Below are 25184 nucleotides of genomic sequence, written 5' to 3'. Positions count from 1 at the left end.
ATCGACCTTGGGTATAAGAAGTGATGTGGCCAATCATCCAGACTGCCGAGGAAGTAAACTTGAAATACTGACAAGATGACACTCATATTGGGATTCAAAACATCAACTTCTATATTACTTCCTATGTTCCTGTAAACGTCATACCTGGCTTTATCTTCATGACCACAGTTTTTCTGTTCTGGTCTCTCATTTGCTTGATGTCCAGCAGATCATGTGGATTACCATTGTGGCGTGGCCAGCAGTATACAAAGATCCGTGACCCACTGCTACCGCAATCTACAACCACACCGTAGTTTAGGTTAGGGTTGCTTGTGTCAGTGGCTTCCATATCTGTAACATGAGCTAGGTATCTGCAGGGAAAGAAAAAAAAAAAAAAGAATTCAATGTCAATAAAATAATTGTTTTTTAAAAAAAATATAAATATTTTTTTACATTTTGCATTAGCAGTTCTGAACACAAAAATAATATTAGCGACTTACTAATCTAAACACAATAATAATAGTAGCGAAATGCTAGGTTTTTTTGCCAACATACAAAAACATGAAATGTAATGGGTGTAGGGAAATCAGCCCCCAAACAGCAGATCCACCGGAGATATAGTGAAAGAAATACACACCAAAAAAAGATATATTAATCTGCAAGTAATTTAATTTTATTAAATAGATTTACTTTTATTTAAGTAATTTAATTTTATTAAATAGATTAACATAATATCCACCTGGATCCTGCAGGGTTTGTTTCCCATGCTTCCCCTGTGTTTTTGTAAATTTTCCTGTTTCTTTATGCTGTTCCAGACTTGCCCACCAGAGAGCACCCTCCCAGCACATTCTAAAGCCACCCGGAGGATGTTATTATGTACCCTCCATCTATCCTGGCTACTAATTCTTGGGCAACCCAGTAAACGTTTAAATGTGTCGATGCTGCTCCTTATGTCATATTTGCTTTAAATATTTTTGAAGGGGCAGCAGAAAGATACCTTTTACATAACACCTAGGACTTGAGGGAGCTGCACTGGGAAGTCAACATATTTAAAGACATACCCAGGCAGCCATTTAAAAGAATGTCATTAAACTGAAGGGCGGAAAGGCTATCAAAACATGTGCTCTACAATCTGAAGGCCAATATGGGAACAAGAGCTTTTTGTGATTATATGATCAACAAGCGTTAAATAATAGGGTAGCCCCCACATAAATAGAAAATAAATAAAATCACCAATGAAAGAAATGAGAAATTATACCAAGGAGTTAAAACAAAGATATCGTCTGCTTACCAAGTATCCAAATTAGTATCTAATTGTAAAAAATGCATAGAAGCAGAAAAGGCAGCAAAATAAACAAAGTGCTATCTATGCATAATGGGGGGATGGGGAGGCGATATGGCACATGCTAGGTCAGCTAAACTTGTTTTGTGTCTTCAAAGGACACTTTTATCAACAGCTGACACATTATTATTCTCAGTGAACCTTTAATAGTAATGAAGGTATGAGCAAAATTATATTAATCAACTAACACACAGCAACAGTTTGTAACCCCTAATCATGGACAGTCGCAAAGCAAAGGGAGTAATGCCCCTATACCTGGAATTGCATTTTGTAAGGGATTTGCAACATAATTATGTAATCTAAAAGAGTTACATGTTAATGCCAATTGTAGCCAATGTGTTACTTTTTCTGAGTAAGAAGTGCAAATCTAATATCTGAGAATGTTCTCATACTCTTAGGCAGAGTGCCAAAATATGAACAAACAAAAAAAATAGTAGGAAAACATTGGATATAAAATAAATGAAAAGTGAGCTGATAGAAGCTGAAACCAGCAAAGAATACGATTAATCTTTCATTAAAACAGAAAGACATATTAGTAAGCTCATTTAGCGCCAAACTTAATTTGTTTTTATACTTGCCCATATGGTCAATCATTAATGTCCCCCTACTGCCTCAAATTCATAATCGTTCCTGTTTGACTTCAGAGTATCACACTGCTGTAAAATAACTATTTGTGTACATCCACAGGGGTACGGCATGCAGCCTTAAACCACTGCACACCAGGGTTGCACATCTCCAACTTATAATACTAGCTTGGTTTTTGTCCAGAATTTGTCGCTCGTGTCAAGTTACCTCAGTTCTTGGCGTAGTGTATAAGCAACATACATCATTAGATACCTCGAAGGTAAAGGGCAAATGGAACGAATTACAAAATATGCATGAAAAAGTTATTTGAGAAACTACTCCTAAGACAAACAACAGGTATTCTTACTTTATGCTGGCATTTCCACAGACAAAAGGACCTTATCTGACATATCAGCGTCTCAAAGATTTAATTACCTGGTGTGTTTTTTGTCTTTGTTTGTGCGGCTGAACTTTGTCCGGACCAGAAGCAGAGAGTATATCAGTAAAAACAAGATGACAACCACTGCACTGATCATTACAAGTTGCCTGAGGGTGGTGTTCAGAACACGTGGACATCCGGCTGGAGAGAGACTAAAGTGCCAGGAAGCTGGAAGGAGGCAAGCAATGCTGAGCCTATGTTTGAAATAGAGAGAGACATCAATTTGCTGGCAGGAATCAGGTAGACTGCTTGGCTGTTTAATCAGAGACACTCATAAAAAAAAAGTAAAAAAAAATAATATATATATATATATATATATATATATAGTGCCAGGATATTCCACAGTACTGGACAATTTAAAATCAGTACAGCTTAATGTAGAGGTTATTGGGCAACTGTAAATACTGCCTCAAAGAATCACATTTTTGCTATATATATATATATATATATATATATATATATATATATATATATATATATATATATATATATATATATATATATATATATATATAAGTCAAAAATGTGATTCTTTGTTGAACTAATTTGCATATGCCCACCCAGAATCATTTGCGGTAGTAACATCACTGCAAATTTGAGATTTCTGTGGGAAAAGCAAGTCTTATGGCTTGACTGGTGTGCACATTTTTTGCTTTGTTGTTGCTTCGCAAGTACCTCCAAGCCTCAAAGCTAGCCAGTAACCAAACTCATGCTGATGATTTGCATTAACAATGAAACAGCTGTCCATGAGTGGTTCACTGGCTTTGCATCTTTTCTATCGTTGCACTAGGAATTTGGGTGCACCATAACCATATACCAACTCTTGTTGTGTAGTGGTACTCCTTATGAGGTCAGCTGATTTCCTCATTGGACCTTTCTGCATTTTTTCTCTATCACGCCAACTATACATTGTAACTATCTACCTAAGGCACTTACCAAGATACTATTTATTTTTATGTTGCCCAGTTATATAACATACTTACTCTCTGGTTCAACTGAATATATATGAGAATTATTTGTATCTTGTAATCATTGTATGCAGTATTCATACGCTTTATGTCATTCTACTGACCACTACCAGGTGTATACCCCCCATAACAGTATTATATTCAGCTACTTCTATCTCAGTTTCCCTGTTAGCACAGAAGTGTGCTTTTGTTGATTATTCATTAACTGTATGTTTACAGAGATTTTTATATTGAGCCATTGCGCTCTTTATCAATTGTTGATTTTATTATTTTCAGGTTCCCACTATTGTTTTAGTGTGGAGCACTTTGGGTGATTGCTAATTGCAATTTTTAATTAATTAATAAATACTTTTTTTCTTTCTTCTTCTTATTTTTTGTGGTTCTAGTTGTATACCTGCACCTTAGACTCCTATATCTATTCTGGAGCCATTACGTACTTTCTATAAGACTACTCTCCCTGATACCTCTCCATTGGTACACAATGTCCAATTATTTTCTTTGTTTCTACTAGGGGTTATCCCCCTTTGTATTGTGTACCACTTAAGGCTGCATACAGTTTTCCCTTTTTCCCAAGTTGTGTTTCAAAGCTGTTATATACAGGAAACACAGACTCAAAGGAATGCATGTTTAAAATGGAATGAGGCAAAAATGTGATTCTTTGTTGAATTTGCATATGCCCACCCAGAATCCTTTGCAGTAGTAACATCACTGCAATTTGTGATTTCTTTGGGAAAAGCAAGTCTTTTGACTTGACTGGTGTGCAGATTTTTGTTAAACATTGTATTAAATATGATGCGCACACACACATATACATACATACATATATATATATAATCATCCCACATGAACACCAGTTGTTTACACAAGCACAGGTTCCCATAACAAAATGAGATAAACTAGCAGGAAATAAAAAAATAAAAAAAACCACAGGTGAACTTGTAGACTTATGTCTCTGTCAGAAGTCAAGCGTCGCTAGGGGGAGGCCAGAGTGGGCCATGGCCCCCCCTACACCATGCCGTGCTCCCCCCCCCCCCCCCCCTGTGTGTGTGATAATACAAAAGTTATATAGATAAATATATATATAGTTTTTTAGTGTTATCCAAAGATATATTTACATTTAGTGTTGTTCCTACAATGTGGTCTCTCAACTCACCTTGCCATGTTGAAGAACTCCAGCAAAGAGCAAAGTTAAACAAACAGGAGAAAGAGGAGTTCACCCCATAACTGCACAGGTACTTCCCATAAATGTTTCCAACGCATTCCACCTACACACAGATAGAAGTAGTTAGTATTAACAAATTTTGTTTGTTGTACAAAGTATACAATATTTTACAGGGATGGCACTATACTACATAAGCATTGCTAAACAACACTATAAGGGTAGGTATTTGTGGACAAACCATTTTTGCATATTAGACCAAAAATTCTGCTCATCAATTGCTAATGTAGAAGCTGCAATTTCATCCATATTTTAGAACCACTCTTTGACATGCTGAGTCAATGAAATTACATTAAAATATAGATTAAAATTATAAGCAATTCTGGCAAGCTGAAGTCATCTGAGAACATGTTTCTATGTTAACAGATGTAAGAACTTCTGAACTTGATGGACACATCTTTTCGGCTTATGTACCTATAAGTTAGGATGTGGGTGCCCTGGGAACCTGACATTTCAGTCAAACCATTTCAAAACAGTTTGACCAAGAATATGTTGCTTAAACCGCTCCTTTATATCACCAAGAAATGGGAGGATAATTGACAATTACTCTGTATATGAAAACTATCATTAACAAGTACACAGTGAAAAAAATGTAAGCCAATAAACATATATTACAGTTGTATATCATAACTGTTATTGTTTGTCAATATATACATATTTATTTATTTTTTAAAAGATGAAATCGCAACTATTTTGGGTGGTCAAACTGTCTTCCTGTTTTGGCAATGTGCTAGCTAGGTAACACAAGCACACTGACTCTTAAAGAGTAACTCCAAGCATCTTAACAACTACAGCCTACTTGTTTTAACGTGAGGAGTACCCCTGAATGCTAAACCATTTTCCAATTTACCTGGGTCCCGCTGGGCTCAGAGGACTTTATTCCCACTTCTGCAGAAGTTGATGCCCTCGACATTCATTGGCTTAGACTAGAGCATCAGCTGACCGCTCTCAGCCAATTACTTACAGTGTTTCCTAGTAAAATGCTGCACATACTAACTCGAGAAAACCACTGAAGTGGTCATGGTGGTTGGACCAACACTTCAACAATTTGTAACAGCACCAAGATTATGTATAATAGCATTAGCATGCTATAAAATTTGCAGAGTGACCCATTCACACATAATGGTTTAGGTTTAGGAGTTCTCAGATGGATTCAGGCTTGAAATGATGTATAAATCATTGAAGCTGGACAGAGTGCTATGTTACAGGTCCTGAGGAAATCACCCGTTTTTCTTAAATTGCTCCAAACAGTTTGAAGGCAGCACCCATGGTATAATAACTACTACAGTAAGTGGTTGTGGTACATAGTGTGCCACTTTAATTAGACTTTTCCCAGATTTAAGATTCATCATTGCACTGAGCAAGCACTCATTGTGGGCAGCTGGGACCTAACAAATTAAATATTATTTACCTGTCCCATTTCTTGGGAATAGCAAAGGGGACCAACTTTAGGTCCTGTCCCAGAGGTTAAAAAACATTTTACTAAGATGTAGTAAACTTGGGCGGTCACGAGTACATTAAATTGGTAAACTCACAAACGTTTTTAAGAGCAATTTAGATAAGAATTTAGCAAGATAACCAAATTTCAAACCAAGCTGCAGTCTTAAAAAGAGACCAAAACTATCAATAACATAACCTAAAATGCACGTTAATTAAAGCAGAAAAAAAAAGCAACTGCATGGTTTACATGGGCTATGACAGATGTTTCACTGTCTGGGCATTCTTATTTTTAATAAGGATGAGCTCCTGTATTTCTAGGCCAACCATCTATGTCGGCATAACCAGACAAGGAAGCAATCCCCACTCAGCCAGGTGCAGTGTGTGTATTAGGGCCCGTGTCTCTCCCTGGGGATACTGCAGTCTGAGTGTCTGTATGGAGGGCTGCAGCTGTCACACAGCACAGAGGGGGCTGTGATCCCCCCCCACCACCTTCTCTTAGAGCCCATGCCCAAGGGGGTAGGACTGTAACCATCACACAGGGTCACAGTATGTGTCAGTGCGCTTTATAGAATACACAGGGTACCTGTCCTGTATGATAATACAGCAATAGCCAACCTGTGGGGCTGCAGCTACTGTGGACTACGTCTCCCATGATGCTCAGCCAGGGAAGGCATGATGGGAAAGGCAGCCCAGGGCAGCTGCCGCGGCGGGGCCAGCCATGGAGAGCAGGTCTCAGGGCAGGGCTGGCAGACACGGGGCATGGAGGATCTCGCTTACCTGGGACCCGGCTCCCTGGCACTCAGCACCGGGTGAAGGACACGTCAACGGGGGAGGAGCTGCCTGGACCCGTCCCCTCTGTCAAAGGCCCCGGTAACCAGGCGGCCTTAGCAACCGCACACCTGTCCCGCTATCGCGAGAGCCCCCTGCGCTGGAGTGGCGCAAATGACGCAATCGTGACGGCGAGACCCAGGATGTGCGCGGGCGGCCATGTTTGATTTGGGAAAACTGCCCATTCTGTCAGCGGTGGAAACATTGCACAATAAGAAAGGGTTGGCAACTCAACAGCAAGGGAGAGAGGCATCAAAGATCTAAATGTTCAGGCTCATATTTTTGCACATTTTTAATGCATAAGCCTGTTTATGAATAAATTAGGTTTGTTTCCAGGTTAGAGAAGTCCCTTTAAAGAGACGAGATAATCACCCAAACTATTTTAGATTAATGAAGAAGGTTTTGTGTATAGATCATGCCGCTGACGTCTCACTGCTTAACCCCTTAACCCCTTAAGGACACATGACATGTGTGACATGTCATGATTCCATTTTATTCCAGAAGTTTGGTCCTTAAGGGGTTAAGGACACAGCTTCAGAAGCTGGACTTATGGACACAAGCAATTTTTGCATTTTTTGCTGTTTGTGTTCAACCACAATTTGCATCTCTTCTCATTTATTGCAACAACACATATTATATACCGTTTTTTAGAGGACAAAAATTCGATGTCACATATACATATATAAATTCTCATTTATTATAAAGAAACATGGCAAAAAATGGGTGGAAAAAAACCCCAAAAAACATATTTTTCACCGTTTTGGCAATAATAACGTGTGCATAATATGTCCGACTTAGAAAAAGTAATTAAAAATAAATTAATTTAGGTGTCTTGATTTAACCCCTTAATGCCGTTAGGGCGTACTATGCCACCCCGCCTTTTGTGAGCCTAAACGATCGTTAGCTCCCCGGCCGCAATTTACTTACCTGGACCGGCGATCCCGGTCCGGGGAGACTGCCTCTCGAGACAGGCAGTCCCCCTGCTTCCTTTCCGGCCCTACAGGGCCATGTGATCGCCACAGACGTCACAAATCACATGGCCGCAAAGCAGTCTATGAGACTGCCTGCAGGGGGACTGCCTGAGTGTTCAGGCAGTCCCCCTAGTGCCTCAACTGTAAAAAATAAAGTTAGAATCACACACTCATTATACATTATACTTGTATAATATATAATAAGTTAATAATATAAGTTAATAAGTTAAAATACCTCATTAGCATATTATACATATATAATACATATATAATTTAACAATAAGTGTATTTTGGTATTAATCTATATATTAATACCAAAATACACTAAGAATTAAGTTATATATTTACCGTATTTATCGGCGTATAACACGCCCCGGCGTATAACACGTACCTCATTTTAAGAAGGAAATTTCCCCCCCCTCCCATAGTATTCTCCCCCCCTCCCATAGTATTTTCCACCCCCTCCCATAGTGTTCCCCCCTCATCCCATAGTGTTCTCCCCCCCTCCCATAGTGTCCCCCCTCCCCTTGTCCCATAGTGCACTTTCCCTCCCCTTGTCCCATAATTACTTACCTGTCTTGAAGCGTGGGCCGGCTTCACAGCGCGCACCGCGGTACAGGAACTTAAATTTCAGGTTCCGGTTTCCGGCAGGACTGAAAGGAAGTGTGCACACTGAGTGCGCACTTCCTTTCAGTCCCGTCGGAAACCGGAACCTGAAATTGAAGTTCCAGTACCGCGGTGCGCGCTGGACACCGGCCCACGCTTCAAGACAGGTAAGTAAACCTTCACATTCGCTCCATAAGACGCACAGACATTTCCCCTCACTTTTGAGGGGGAAAAAAGTGCGTCTTATGGAGCGAAAAATATGTATATCGGCGTATAACACGCACACATCATTTGCCCCCTATTTTCAGGGAGAAAAAGTGCGTGTTATAAGCCGATAAATACGGTATTTTATATGTATATATTATACATATATTGCAAAATATACATAAAATAAAAATTGAAAAAAAAAATGTAATGTCATAAGCGTATGTACGTGTATGTGTGGGTACATGTATATTTATTTATTTATTTATGTATTTATTTATAAAATATTTTACCAGGATGGATACATTGAGATTTCTCTCGTTTTCAAGTATGTCCTGGGTCCACAAAACATTGCATTGTTACAATAGGGTACAATATTACAAAAATACAATATACAAACGATATATATATATATATGTATATATAAACAAAATAATCCTTTGGGCACTCACCCCTGAATGGTGTGTAGATAAAACTTGCCTCCGGTGCTTCCAGCGTCGTATATATATCCACCAATGAAGAGGAGCACTCAGAAGGACTTTACAATCGTGAGTTTATTATTCAAGTAGTTTTACATCAGCATGTAAATCCTGTGATTCAACGTTTCGACCCCTCAGGGTCTTGAAAAAGACCCTGAGGGGTCGAAACGTTGAATCACAGGATTTACATGCTGATGTAAAACTACTTGAATAATAAACTCACGATTGTAAAGTCCTTCTGAGTGCTCCTCTTCATTGGTGGATATATGTATATATATATATATACATACACATATATAAATTTAACATATAACAGGTGATAAATATATTCAACCATGATAGGTGCATTCTGTGCTGAAGTATATTGCCATGGATTGCTTAAAAGATTTTAGATTGAAGATTTGACTGTGTCCCTGAGGTTATTTGATAATTGCGGTGCTCTGTAGGAAAATGAGGATCGAGCCACTTTATTTTTGTATTGCGGTATGCTAAATATCCTACTAGTACTGGATTGGAGGTTATATGAGGTCGGAACAGCTGGTGAGAACATTCTACTCAGGTAGGATGGATGCTTCCCAGAAAAGCTCTTATGCATAAGGCTTGAAAGAGAAGAGTTCATCGGGATTCCAGTGATAGCCAGTTTAGCTCTTTTAACATGTCACAATGGTGGGTAAAGTAATTGCATTCTAGTATCAAGCGGCAGAATGAATTATATAACGTATTAAGTTTATTAAGGTGGGTTTGCGGTGTGGGTGCATAAACAACATCCCCATAATCAATGACCGGCATTAGAAATCTTTGCACTATCTGTTTCCTTACTGTAGGGCTTCGTCAGGATTTGTTTCTGTACAGGGCACCTAGTTTAGGGTAAAGTTTTGAAGATATTTTTTTCAATATGAAGGCCAAAGGGTAGATTGAGGTCTAGCTACATACCTAGATATTTAAAAGAACAGACTGCTGTCAGTGTGCTATTTGAATTTGTTCTGATACATAGTTGTTGATTTTGTAGTTTACGTAATTTAGGTACAGTTCCAAAGATCATTGTAATAGTTTTGTGTTTAGGAAGAGTTTGTTATTCGCTATCCACTTTTCTACCTCTGTGAATTGGTTTTGGAGCACAGCCTCAAGCTGCGGTAGATTGGGTTCACTAGTGTAGATTACTGTGTTGTTTAAACACATGTGTACAGTTGAGGATTTGCAGACGTTAGGCAGATCATTTATTAATAATGTAAGAGGGCAGTCGAAGTTGAGAGATTTGGATGAAACCCTGATTGATCAGGGGTCAGATAATTTGATTGTTGGTAATATTCACATAGTTGCGTGTGGGCGCATTTTTTCAAGATTTCTGACAATATATATATATACATACATATATACAACGTGTATATTTATATACTATATTTACATAATTAATTAATTTTATTATTTATAATTCAAGGGACCTGCCTGACAACCCAGGCAGAAAGTCCATTAATTTACAAGCCCTACACATAACCCTGTAACTTTCCATAACACCATAAAACCTGTACATGTGGGGTACTGCTGTACTTGTGAGACATCGCTGAATACAAATATGTGTATTTTTTTGTAGTAAAAACTAACAGTATTATGATATTAACAGTTAAAATGCCATGCAGAACTTGAAAAATAACAAAATTACTTAGTTTCTCAAAGTTACATTTTTTTTTATTCATATAAAATTATGTTTCATATATAAATATTTGATATGAAATGAAAGCCCTGTTTCTCCTGAACAAAATGATATATAAAATGCGTGGGTGTACTTAACATTAAAGAGTTGAATTATGGTTTAACAGACATATAGCGCAAATTCCAGGTTTTGTTTACGTTTTGTTTTGATCAGAACGTGTACAACTGACTCTGTCCTGAAGGGGTTAAAGAGTACATAATATGTGTAGGATTTCAGCTTATTTTGAAAGTTACAGGTCACAAAATACAAGGACTAAAATAAAATTTAAATGTGAAACAATCACATTTTTATGTGCGGATGAATACGTGACAAAAGCATACAGAGAAGAGCAGACATTTAATCATTTCTCTTGGTTTGCAATACTTGCCCTGGTTTTACCTTGTCTGAACTAGATTATGACATAATTTGCAAAAAATTTTAATATCAATACAAAAGAAAAGAGAGCATCTCATGAACAAAATCTAACATAACATGGTGATTTTCAATGTTGTATTCAATGGTGTAAATTCATTAGAATTAAAAAGAAATCATTTAAATTGTAAGCTTAATGAAGCAAGGTCCTCATCACTTTTTACTCCACCATCCCAAATTTGTAATGGGATTATTTTGCCCAATGTTAGGCAATAAAAACAATTATAATGTTTGTATACCATCCATAAGTAAATGCATAAGATGGGTTGTGAGCCAACCTTGGAATGCCCTTTTAAAAGTGCCAGAAAGTGAATATTTATTGTATCTCTTCTGCAACCCATCAGTGCACAGCAGGAGCCATGTCCAGTATGTGTTGTGTCTTTGACCCCTCCTGGCAATAAAGAAGATAATGACTGTTATTAATTAGTGCACTCACAGTACCCTCTGGCAACTCTGTCACCTCCAGTTACAGCACAAACATCTCAGTGTTAAGAAATAAACTTTCCCTGCTGGCTGGTGATGGATAAACCAGACCGAGTTCTCCAAATGGTCCTAATGCAGTGTACGAGCTCAACGTTTTTTAAAACAATGTTTTGTAATAGTATGCAAAAACGTCATAGGAATATGTGTATTTATCAACAAATTATTCATGATTATTTACAGTATTTATAGAGCAACAGGAATTTATATAGAGCCTAAAGGGACACTCCACTCACCATAACAACTTATACTTATTGCATAGGTAATGGTGAAAGAAAACACACAACTGCTTAAAATTGCACACATTTTCAAAAATCTCTGCAGCTATAAGCCAGTGATTTTATTGCTTGATGTTCGAGAAATAAATTGTACTTTCTCCTATGTCAATGAAAAAATGTGCACTGTGTGAATCTTCCTTGGCGTCCTTCCAAGCAGACTGTTTTACAATATGTGGTCATCTTAGTTACCAAGTCACGATAGACGTTTTTTCTTCCTCCCTTCCCTCCTCCCCCGTCAGATAAATGAAACCCACTCCCAGCATTCTGTTCTATCCTGAACACTGGGACACGCTGTTTTATCTTGTATAAAGGACACACGGGGACCTTTTTTTTTTCAAAATGTTTTATTACAAAAAAAAATTCTTGCAGTATCTGGAGAGAGAGACCATATGAGGTTATAATCTAGTTTAGGTAGCAAAACGCACTGCTCGTACAGTAGATCCCAATGGAGATGCTGGTCCAGAGATGGTAGAGTCATTAATGAGTGTGGGTGGTCTTCTTTTTCTTACCCCATGTAGCTCTGAAGACCTCCTCTCAGAAATAGAAGCACTATGATTAATTGCTTTCTAATTGGCGACAAATAAGGCTGTTAATTCATTAACTACCAGACTTCTTATCTGATAACATCAAGCAATTGGTCTGGAATATGGATGCAGTTTAAAAGCATTGGTCTATGAAATAAATATCACATGGTACACTGAGATATGTTATAACACCTAAATATATGCAGACATACCTTCAATGCATCTTATTGCAACTAGAAATTTCACATTTTAAAGAAAGTGAGTCATTTGAGGATTGCAGAGAGAGAAATAAAACACTTCATTTGTGCACATAATGTGAGATAGTTTGCTTGTTGTTTTCAGCCAGCATACAGCTAGAATTCAATAGTCTTACATGCGACCTAGTTTCAGTTATATTGCTTGTGAATGTATGTGGGGGTATACATTGCGACTGTGTGCATCGATGAAGATACCAATAAATTGTTTAGCATGGCAACATATTCTTTCTCTGTACTAAAAATACCACTTAATCCTGCTCTTTACCTGATTGCTAATATAATATATAGTCACCCGATTTCCTCAGTTCCTGTGATTCTTACACAACCTCCAATACTACATTTTTTTTGTTCCTTTTTTTGTTCTTCCTTTAAATGTTTTTTTTTTTTTAGGTGGTTTGGGTGGGAGAGTAGATCTATATCTGATATTCCTCTTCCTATTTTGTTAACAAAAGATATTTTGTGAAATAAAATGTTTTATCTACACCCCAGTTTCTGTGTGGATTTACATAAAAAAAAAACTGACAGCAGGGGCCCAGGCCTTGACTAGTGCGGACAAACTTGACTGCTCCTTTGTACAACAGCTTTGTTGGAAATATGTTTATATCCCTGTTTCCCACCAAACAACGAAGATTCCTGCATGCCTCAATAGACCCCAGAAATTCACTCACACTTACACAAAACATAGGGGAAAAAATGTGAATTTTGTTCATTTGTATCTGTGTGCTTGTATCTGTGTGGCAATGTGTATTTGCGTATAAATAACAATAGAGTAAGGAGCACAACCATCAATAATAATAAAACAATCTTTATTAAGTGGGTACACTCGATAAGAATATCACATAACATAAGGATCCAAAATATAGGATCATATCACGCTATACAGCAATGATCAGAAAGATTCTGAATATATATGTATAAACGCCAAATGCGTCTTCTATGAATAGCAGAATCTCGGTATACAAAAATAGAAAAATGAGATACCAGTCTAATCCAACCCCACAAACACAAATATATGTACAAAAAATATATAACGATAAACATACCAGACCTAGTGAGAAGCAGGGACAGAGTCAGTCACCAAAACACCCCCAACGTTTCGGCAAAAATGCCTTGATCAAGGGAGCATGTATTTGCGTGCCTGAGAGTGTGCCACTGTATGTCTGGGAATGTGCATGTCAGGCCGTGTGAATCTTTGTGTGTCTGGCAATGTGTATTTGTGTGTGTTTGGTAATATCTCTGTGTATCTGGGTATATGTATTTGAGAGCATGTATCACTGAGTATTTAGAAGAACATATCTGCGTGTGTTTGTCTAGGAATGTGTATGCATCTGTGAGTTTGTATCATATCCAATGACAAACACATCCCCCCAAAGTAAGCATGTTAGTTCAATGCTCTTCCAGGAGAGCCCACGCACAAAGCTCTGCTAAAGAGCTCTTGCATGGGAAAAGGGCCTTGTGTAATGCGCAGTGCTGTGTTTGTTTGTAACTTTTCTCTAGTGTCTCTATAACTGAAATACCAGAGGACAAAGAGTACAGTGCATGTGTTTGGTAGGTAATTGTGGAATTGCGTATGTATAGAGTGAGCTGTTTATGTGTCAGGGATGTTGTGTGTGCGTAGGTGGTGCAGTGTGTGTCTGTAAAGGATCTAGCATATTTATAAGGGATCCATAGTGTGTACATGGGATGTACTCTATACGACAGGGATGTTGTGTGTGTGTGTGTGTATGTAGGTGTAGCGGTACTTACCCTTTCCAGGGGCCGGCCGGGGTCCTCTGTTCAAGCCACGCGCGGCTCTGCTGCTGCACGAGCCGCGCGCGGCTCATCTGACGGCTGCAACAGGAAGGCGGGCAGTGACCGCGAGAAGCGGTCACGTGTCCCGCCTGACTCTAAGAGCACGCTGCGGGTCTCGGGCATGCTCTTAAACGGATAGTGGTAGCCTAAATTGGAAAAGGCCTCCCATTGGTCCCTGTCATGCCACACTCCCCATACACTTACCTTTTGGGGGCATGGATGTGACAGGGACCAATCAACATAGACGTTTAGGCATATATACTCACCTTTTTCCCTTAGTTCCTTGCCCTATCGTGGTTTCTGTTTCAGTTCCCTTTAGCGCTTGTTGTGTTCAGTTGTGTTCCTTCGTACTTGACCTTGGCTTTGTTTCTGACTACGTTATCTCTTTATCCTTATCTGTTCTGTTTGCCGGCTTGTTGTTTACTGTGTACCATACCCCGGCTAGTCCTAGTTTACGCTGTCTCTTTGTGCCCTTGACCTCGGATCGCTCCTGACTCTGTATCTCTCTCCTTTACGTCGAGTCCGGCCACTCTATGGTCCGGTAGACGTATCTCCCCTCTGTGTTGTCTTCTGTTTAGTTGAATTCTGCATGTTGGGGTATATTTTCGTTACAATAGGCAGTACAGTGTGTGTCTGTAGCGTGTTCCTAGCGATCTTATAGGAGGTATTTTGGAATTACTCTGTGTGTCAGGTATGTACTGTGTATGTCATCTATGTACTGTCTGTGTGTGTGTGTGAAGGCTGTGCAGTGTGTCTATTGGGGGATCTAGTGTGTGCATACATGATCCATAGTGTGTATATGGGATGTACTGTATGGGTCAGAGATGTACTGTGTGTGTCAGAGAAGCAAGGTGTATGTCAGGGATGTATTGTATGTGTCAGGGATGTACAGTGTGTGTGAAGGCTGTGCAGTGTGTGTTTCTTGGGGGATCTAGTTTGTGCATAAAGGATCCATAATGTGTATATGGGATGTACTGTATGTGTCAGAGATGTACTGTGTGTGTCAAGGATGTACTGTGTGTATCAGGGATGTACTGTGAATGTCAGAGGATGCAAGGTGTGTGTCAGGGATGTACTGTATGCGTCAGGGATGTACTGTAAGCGTCAGGGATGTACTGTGTGTGTCAAGGGTGTACTGTATGTGGCAGGGATGTATTGCGTGTGTTAGGGGTGTACTGAGTGTGTCAGGCTAGTGTAGTGTTAATGTGTTCTGGCCTGTATTGTGTGGGGGTAGAGGAGTGCAATGGAATAACTGAATAAATATGTATAAATATCTTTTATTTATTTGTATTAATTATAAATTGAGAAACAAGTTTTATACTCCCCCTCTTTCTTCTCCTTACCTTTGGGCAGAGAGGGGGGACACTTAAAGCCCTGATGACTTGGGTCTCTAGACCTGCACCTCTGCTGAGTGCAGGCCGAGACCCCATATCTTGCGATCTCTGGCACGATTCTGTTATGGAGCGTTACCAGACTCCAAACTGTGGATTCCCTCCTCCTACCCATTTCCCCACCGGCCTTGATATACTAAGCGTGGCTGGCGCCCGCTCTGCATGGGAAGGCCGATGGCCAGTCCGGGTCTGATTTAGCCTCAGTAACAACACACAAAACAAATCAAAATGCTATTCCCCATGCCAGTCTACTCTTCAGGTTTTATATATGCTGTATAGCACACAGTTACCTAGTCATTCTTTCTTTGAAGATTCCTACTAGTAGTCTGCTCTTTATGATACCGTTTGACACCTGGTCAACACTGGTCAATAGCGGACAAGTGGATGATGACTGCATATAACAACAGGAATTCTGACTCATTCGTTTGAGACTGATGGTAAAGAGCCACTTATTGTATGATATAATATTAAATATGTCAAAAACTCCTCCTTACTAATATTAACCAAAAATATATTATGGGTATTACTATCTTGCAACATAATAGGCAAAGGCAGACTTATTTGATGGCAGTGTTCTCCAGTGAGGTAAAACAAATAAAATACTTGGTTGCTAAAGCTCTTATACAAAATCTAAGAGAAAGCAAAAAAAAAAAAAAAATACTTGCTGAAGTCCAGTAGCCAAAAAAATAATTTAAAATATATCATCAGCCCTACCCTAATCTACTCTATGTTTCCTAGAAGGGACGCCCCCATTAGCTAACTCCTAAGTCCTCACTGCACTGCATAGTCTGTCTAGCTGTCACTTAATTAATCTTATCAATGATGCCATGTTATGTGACTAAGCATAGAGTTCTGTCACAGAAAGAACCACAAATAATGAACTTAACCTATATTTCCCAGTGGGAGCCCCATCTCCCATCAGTTACTCCCTAAACCTTCACTACACATACAGAGGCTGTCTAGTTGTCACTACACGGATCATTTTGATGCTGCCATAGAGTTTGAAAATCAGCACAGAAAGAACCCTTTTGTAAATAAAGAGTTAACTTACCTGCAGTTCAGAGGCAAGAGTCCCTTGCTGCAGTTCCACTCTGCCAGCCAGGCCATCTTCAAAAGTTAAAGTGCTTTAGAGGGTTTGGAGTGTTCATTTAATGTCTGCAGTAAAAGTATGTCCCAAAGTACATGGCATATTAACACGAGAGTCTCACTGAGATTATTTATCATTATTGGCCCACTAGTGTAGTACCTCATATAGTCCACAAGATGTCAGTGTAACAATGAAAGCAGCTCATCTGCTCCTGTACCTTGCAAGGGGTTTCAACTTATAAACACTGAGTCTAAGACCAGCCCATTTAATACTATAAGGCAGGGATAGGCAACCTTCCTTTCAGACCGCTCTCTGCTCGGTCACACTACACACAGTGACTGGCTTGTAGGGAGAACTGTGCTGTGTGTTCTCCTTCTGTCGGTCACCCGGTGACCGCGGGCTCTGGGCCCTATGCACCGGCCCTGAAGGGATGCCAGCGACCAGGGCCGTATACCGGAAAATTTCCCAGTGGGCCATTGGCACCTGGGGCTGGGCAGACAGCTGTCTGTGGTGGCGGCCGCAGGAGGAGCCGTGCTGTCTCTGCTCCCTCGCCCTCGCGCACTACTTAATGAAACCTTAAGCTGCGCGCTGGGGAGCAGAGCAGAGGCAGCATAGCTACCCCTGCGGCCACCAGTACAGCTCCCCCTGTGGCCGCCGGCACAGACAGCTGTCTGCCCTGCATGACCCCCTGGCCGGTCGCCCACAGGTAGCAATTATGTGTGTCAGTCTGTCAGTGTGAGTGTATGTGTGTGTGTCTGTCATGCTGTGTGTGTCTGTCTGTGTCATGGTGTGTGTGTGTGTGTCTGTCATGCCGTGTGCGTCTGTCTGTGTCATGGTGTGTGTGTGTCTATCATGGTGTGTGTGTCTGTCATTGTGTGTGTGTCATGGTGTGTGTGTGTCTGTGTGTTATAGTGTGTGTGTGTGTGTGTGTCTGTCTGTGTCATGGTGTGTGTGTCAAGGTATGTGTGTGTCTGTCATGGCTTCTGTGTGTCTGTCAAGGTGTGTGTCTGTCATGGTATATGTGTGTGTCATGGGGTGTGTGTGTGTGTCTGTCATGAGGTGTGTGTCTGTGTGTCTGTCATAGTGTATGTGTGTGTCTGTCATAGTGTCTGTGTGTGTTTTAAAAATAGTGTTTTTACTCACCTTTTTTTATCTCCATGCCGTGCTGGTCTCCCCTCGACTGGCCCTGCTTTTGTTGCCAACAGTTTAGACATTAATGACTGTTATACACTGTTACACAGGTTGTACACTTACTACTTTACATTGTAGCAGAGTGTCAGTTCTTCAGTGTTGTCACATAAAATTATCTAATAAAATATTTACAAAAATGTGAGGGGTGTACTCACTTTTGTGAGATACTGTATATACAGACAAACACACTGACACACATGCAGATTCACAGACACACAATGACACACATACAGCTACACAGACACACAGATACAAACACCGAAATACATACAGATACACAGACACACAGACTGACAAGTACAGATACACAGAAATACACAATGACACACATACTGGTAATTTTTTTTATCCACCCTCCTGTTTCCTACCTTTTGGGTGCAGGAGGTGGCTTTTGCTGGCTAAGGCTGTTTGGAGTCAGCCTCTTCTCCTGCTTCTTCCTTCCCCTTCCCCTAACACTATAAAGTTCCTCCAGAGTACAATAAATATGTTTACAAGGGGCGTGGCTTGATCACGGAGATAAATGGCGGCATAATCAGAGCGCTCCGCAACCAAGATTCCTAAAAAACACTGCAACAAGCTTCTTCCCTGACATCACCAGCAGCAAACTGTCGGAAACGCTGACAAAACAGCTCCGGAAAAAGACCAGCCGCAAAGCGCCCAAAAACCATAAAGGTAAAGCACCTTCCGTGGTGGACATGCTGGGAGCACAGAGCAGAAATACTGACCAACATGCTCCTAGACAGAGTCACAGAGCTAGAGCTGGAGATGGAGGACGCTTCCAACGGGTCCAGAAGAAATAATATGAGGGTAAGGGGCCTGCCAGAAAGGCATAAGGGATGCTGATCTGGAACACACTCTGCTCACCTGTTTCAGAGAATGCCTGCCTGACATACCAGACCAGCTATGGCTCATTGACAGAGTCCATAGGGCCCTGCGGGTTAGGGCCCTCCAAATGGCCCACCCAGAGATGTCATTCTATGCTGGCATTTTTTCTCCACAAAATAGGCAATAATGAAGACCAGCAGGTGACACACCTTCAAGCATGAGGGATAAGATCTAGGCCTTTTCCAAGACATCGCACCCCTCACCTTGGCACGCCGGAAAGAGTGGAAGCCAATTGCGCGTCTCATCAGGGCTAAGGGACCATGGTTCGCCTGGGGATTCCCCGTTTAAGATGCTGGTATTTAACGTCCCGAAGCCCGCAGTTCTGCTTCCTTCAGCTGACCCCAAAGCATTCCTGAGAGATCTGGGTATTGAAGTACCAGAAGACTTCCATATGCCACACAGAGGCCCTAACAGCTTGGGACTTTTGCCACGAGACTGGATGGAGCAACACACGAGAACTGTATAACGCCTGCTAAAGTGCACACACAGGCTATGCCTATGTGTTAGTCATGGTTCTAACAGTTAATTTTAGTTAAGACCTTAATGTGAATAATAAGTAGGGGCCGGCAAGAGGGGCTACCTGGGGGGGCTGAGGGGGTTCACGGTGCATCTGCTTGGAGAGTTGTGAGGGTGGGGGGAAGGGCAGCAAAAGGGACAACGAAAAGAAAGGGTGTCAAGATCAAAGATGTACAACACCAACACCCACTGGAAGGGGAATATGGCAGACACAGGGGAATGCAATTAGGCACAGGGAAAGGTTTTAGTTAGGGAAACAAAGAGACATAGCGATAGAAGACAGATACCCTACGCCAATTCGCAAACACACCAACAAACAAGGGGGAGAGGGGACAAAAAGGAAAAAAAACACAAAAAAACAAATGCAAAAGAAATAAAAAGAAAGGAAAAAACAAACAAACGTTACCCTATGTTTTCAGGATACGCCAACTGAATCCCAGATGGAGGGGTACAGAGGCAAAGCACCTACCCCAAACCCCCCGTAACCACCACACACACACACATGATTTTGTTTAATTGTGTCTTATGATATTTTGCTGTACTGTACGTATGTTGGTGGATCTACACCACTATTTAAAAGGGGTCTCGACGGGGTGCTTGGCAGCTGGATATCCGCTCTGCGGTAGGTGACATCCTCCACGGTGCGGATAGCCACCCCTGATCGGCCTGGCGACAGATAAGAGCCGGTTCTTGTTCACACAATGTATAGAAAAGTCATGAAAATGATTGTTATTCATGTCACACAGACACTACTACTCTTCTCTTTCCTGCTCCTTCCTTCTTCTCTTTCCCCTTCTCATTCTCCAACCCCTCCCTACCCTTATCCCCTCCTCCCTACTGGGGCAGGGGGTGGCGGAGCCGACAGAAAAGGCGGACACAGTCACTCTCAGACGCTCGACTGACAATAGCAGGTAGCACCTGTACGCTAACATTGCTAAATGTCAATGGCCTAAATGTCCCTAATAGGAGACGCCTCCTCCTCAGGGAAATAAAAAGGCAAAGACCCGATATTGCATTCATATAAGAAACCCACAAAGAGCGCTCATCCCGGGTCCAGGTGGACGATCACATCTACACAAGACAAGGGCCTATGCATCTAGGACTCAGGCAAAGAGGCACGGAGTGGAAATAGTCATACACAAAAACTGCCCGTTCCAGGTGCAAACTACACAAACAGATACAGACGGTAAATATCTAATCCTCACAGGAACCATTCATAACACTTCTGGTCAAATCTCGGTACTCTAGTCGCATCGTTCCACATGGGGTGGTGGGAGAACTCAACGTGACACCGTGCCCAGCGGTCAACCGCAGCGGAAAGGGGGGACAGCCAAGATCACTGGGGATAAGATACACTACTAAAAAATGTCATCGCACAAACAGGGCTGCTGGATCCATGGAGACTCCAGCACCCAAGTACAAAATATTACACCTTCTACTCGGCGGGCCACTACCTACTCTTTTTAATCAACCAAATTGGCCAGAGACCGACACGTAAAGACAGCAGCACAGACCCCCATGACTTTCTACGAAAACTATGTATAACAGAAGCCACGCATAAAGGCCTGAAATTTGCATCCAGCGTGCAGAACGTCCATAGGAAAGCATTGAGAAATGCTTTCCTATGGACTGTTTGAATGCGCGCGCGGCTCTTGCTGAGCATGCGCATTCCGCTCCACTAACGTCGGGGGAGGAGAGGTAACCAGCGCCGAGGGAGCCCGGCGCTGCATTAAGGTAACCTGCTGAAGTGGTTTTAACCCCTTCAGCGCCAAAGGAGGGGGACCCTGAGGGTGGGGGGTCCTAGTTTGTTTTCCTGACACTATAGTGATCCTTAACTTGTATTATTCCCAAATGTATTAAATAAAAACACGATCTTTTTAGGGCTCAATATAAAGAGCAGTAACCTTTTCTATTAGTTCTCTATATATCTTTTCTTCTTCACACCCCCAGACAAACCAAAGAAAAACTGAGTCAGGAGATGGTACAGAGTGTAAGTTCAGCTCGTAGCGAGTGCTAACACATGAGGGCCTAAGAGCAGGTACATATGGCTGTTGATTAATACGGCCTGAATATCCAAAATGTAAGCATCCCATAAACCTACCCCGCTCTGCTACACCATATACCAGCCGACACCACTACATCTCTTGTACCTGATGTATGTATACTGTCACAAAGATGTAACACAACCAAATATGTAACCTACCTTGATTGATAAGCTGCATTTTTCAAAGACCTGTACACTAACATTTGTGCATTGATATGAGATGTTGTCCTAAATTTACTTGTGCTCAAAAATAAAGTTGTTTTTAAAAAAAAAGTGTTCAGAAATCAGTCTGTGTAAATAATCATTGTTCTCGTTCCAAATTAAATTTTAGTTGCACAAATTATTAGTATCACCGAAAATTTCTTAGTACACCCCCATTCACACCCCAGAAATTAAAGTGTCCTTCTCTGTCCATCTGAATGTAGATAGAGGAATACCACAATAGAAACTAAAATCATGACACCAGATTGACATTAGGAAAATTACCATCAGGAATATAGTTGGACTCCCTAAAGCACTTCAGCTTAGCAGGTGACTTTATAGAATCCAACAGGATTATTTACTAAAGAGATCATTAAACTGAATTTCAAATTTAAGGCCAAACTACGCAAACTGGAAGTATTGCTGAATCAGAGAATGTTTCCGGTTCGGCTGCTTTCACCTTAAATGTTCACTTTGCATTCTCACTTTAGTGAATAACCTTGAAAGTTACACAGTTAAAAATAATTTCATAGGGGCAGTAAACTAAGCAGTGCATTTTATTTTACATCACTAATCCAAGACTATATAGTCTGTCTGCTGATTGATTGATTAATTAATTAATTAGTTTGACCATGACGGGGCTTGTCAAAGTAAGAGCAGAGTGTACCGTGACTTTTAATCTACTGATTGAGACACACTCACAAACTAATATGCATTCACACCAGTTTCTTCACTGAACATGTCCCACCCCTGTTATCTGCAGGCACATGCAGTGCTGTAGGGCTCCATGAATCTAGATATCGAATAGCTGTGCACTAGGAGTGGACACCAAGCCCTCATATCTAAGGGCTACACTCCACCCTCTCCAGGCCTTAATAAGCTCAGTCTGCAAATACACAGAGCACTTATAGAGTTATATGCTATGGTAAATATTGCATTTATAGAATGAATGGAGAATGCATAGAGGTGCATATTATATAGACAGCTACAGTAACAATAGCCAGTTATCTGTTTATTTCTATGCCTCTCTTCCTCTCCTCTCTTGGATCATGTCACTAACTCCCTCTCTCCTTCTGCCTATTTCTGGATGCCCATTGTCCCATATGTAAGATTAAGCATATTGCATAGTGCCACAATGTTGCTAAGACTTGCCCATACAAATATTTTAGCCAAATAATGAGATAGGGAAACCTCCTTATTATCATATCCAAAGCAGAAAATATGGATTTGGAATACTCAATTTTTCGTCAAAATGCTCAAAAATGCTACCTAAAGTCTCCATAAACCATAAGCACTGCATTCTGATTAATGAATAACCTAAATAATGGTAGAGATCAGGTAAGGTTCTAAGCTTTCAATCTGCTTTAAGTAGGCTCAAATAGGGAGGCTATGGTAGACAGGAATCCTCTCCTAGAGAGCTGGTGTTTCTTAAAAACTACTCTAAATGGGAATTTGCCAGATGTGACACACCATTGAACACCATGTGCTCTCTCCATCCAAAGCCATATCTTTATTATTGACCCCTACAGCACATTTTTCATTGTGTATTAATGTAATTACTTCCTGACTGCTTGAAATAAATCTCTGCAAATTAAGCTTGCACAGAGCTACCTAGCTTTCCTGATCAGCTGGATAGCTTAACTTACTGATGATACACTTATAAGTTCATTGTCAACATGGAAATTTCTTTCTATCAACTGGATGGTGACTTCACTGAAGTTACTCGTCTTTGAGCAGTAAGATGTTTGAGTCCATAGTTGGCACCACCTGGCAATGAAGCTGCTCCAAACAAATGTACCTTCATTCTATACTCCACTGGTTGAGATTTTAAGTCCCCATTGTCCTATCAAAGGATCTCAAGTAGGTCTTCTGCCTTCACATGAAACTGGTGGAACATGCATTCTATATCACACATTATTGCCACTGGACCCTATCAGAAATGACAAAGAACAGCTGCCAGGGTGTTTATCACTCTGGACCAATTAGCAAATGGTCATTCAAGGACTTGTTTTGGAACCTTGCTGAGCAGCCAAATGCTTCTCATATTTGTCCAGACTTTTGTGGGTGATAAGCATGGTGGAGAATGTTCCAGACAGGGTGATTAAAAATGTCTTCCTATTCATTAAGGCTCTCCCGTCAGGCAAATCACCTGGACCTTACGGACTGGATAATCTATATTATGAAATATTTTGCTAGACTGTGGCACCACATCTCATCCCAGCTTTTACAGAAGCTATTACTCAATAATCATTGCACCCAGATATACACCTTGCACACATTATTACATTGCCAAAGCCCAGTAAATCACCCTCAATCCCACAGAATTTTAAGCCCATATCACTTCTAAATACTGATGCAAAACTCTTCGCAAAGGTCTATGCTACTCGCTTAAGCAAAATTTTGCTCCTCATCATCCATTTTGACCAAGTGGGTTTTGTTGCAGGATACCAAGGGTCAGAAAACACGTGGGAAGTTATTAACATCATGCATAACCTTCAAAAAACACAGTAGAGGGGAGTCTGATTGTGTCCTTAGATGAGGAACAGGCCTTTGGGGATTTCTGGAGATGGTGTTACTTAAATTTGGCATAGCTGCTGGTATCCTGCCGGCGGTAAGGCCTTGTACGGCTCACTCACCTCACAGGTGCTTTTCAACAACAAACGGACCCCTTTTCAATAACAAAAACAAGACGAAACAGGGCTGCCCACTTTACCACCTTCTGTACATAATGGCACTAGAACCCCTAGCATAGATCACCAAAGACCCATTCAATACATGATGTTCCTGTGGGTGGTAAGGAATACAGTGCGAATTTGTTCGCATATGATGTGTTCCTTACCCTTAGACAACCCAAGATATCTCTCTCTCTCTAACCTTTTGGCAGTTATAACTGGTTATGGGAACCAATCTTATTATAAGTTGAATGTCACCAAAACCCAGGCGCCGGGATTTGGAATACCAGGGAAGGCAATAGATAACCTGCGTACTTCTTTCTATCTAGATTGAAGAATTGACTATGTAACATTTATGGAACTTAAACGCACTTAGAATTTAACAGACTTATTGAAACACAACTATGACACACTTTTACGTGATACAATAGATCTACTAAAAACTCGGGAACAGAAGTTCCTGACATAGCTGGGCAGATTGGTGGCTGTGAAAAATATCTTTACCCCTGAAATTTCAATATCTATTCCGAATTTTGCTAATGTACGTTCCCAAATCCTACCTAGACAAACTCCAAAAGATTTTGACCTGTTTTGTATGGGACAATCGCAAAGTCCAAGTGGCTACAAAAATTCTCTTTAAACCACTAGAAAATGAAGGACTTGGCTTACCAAATGTTAAATTGCATTATAAAGCAACTATTCTGAC

The 25184-nt window shown here is 40.7% G+C and overlaps 1 protein-coding gene across 2 annotated transcripts in view; it reads right to left on the bottom strand.

The window, feature by feature from the left end:
- Positions 1–6861, bottom strand: part of ENTPD4 (ectonucleoside triphosphate diphosphohydrolase 4) — a 29116-nt gene extending 22255 nt beyond the window's left edge. Inside the window, exons 1-4 of one of the 2 annotated variants that reach the window (XM_063448509.1) lie at positions 6729–6861; positions 4446–4557; positions 2321–2518; positions 145–350 (exon numbers count right to left, since the gene is read on the bottom strand). In XM_063448509.1, the coding sequence (XP_063304579.1) occupies positions 145–350; positions 2321–2518; positions 4446–4453 (412 nt within the window). In that variant the 5' untranslated portion in view covers positions 4454–4557; positions 6729–6861. The remainder of the gene's footprint in view (positions 1–144; positions 351–2320; positions 2519–4445; positions 4558–6728) is intronic. The other variant, XM_063448508.1, reaches the window with a different exon arrangement.
- Between the last annotated feature and the right edge of the window lie 18323 nt (positions 6862–25184).

The sequence above is a fragment of the Pelobates fuscus genome, chromosome 3, assembly GCF_036172605.1.
Source record: "Pelobates fuscus isolate aPelFus1 chromosome 3, aPelFus1.pri, whole genome shotgun sequence".
Taxonomy (NCBI): domain Eukaryota; kingdom Metazoa; phylum Chordata; class Amphibia; order Anura; family Pelobatidae; genus Pelobates; species Pelobates fuscus.
Note: the sequence above shows the minus strand (reverse complement) of the source record. Positions and strands in the feature narration are given on the sequence as shown.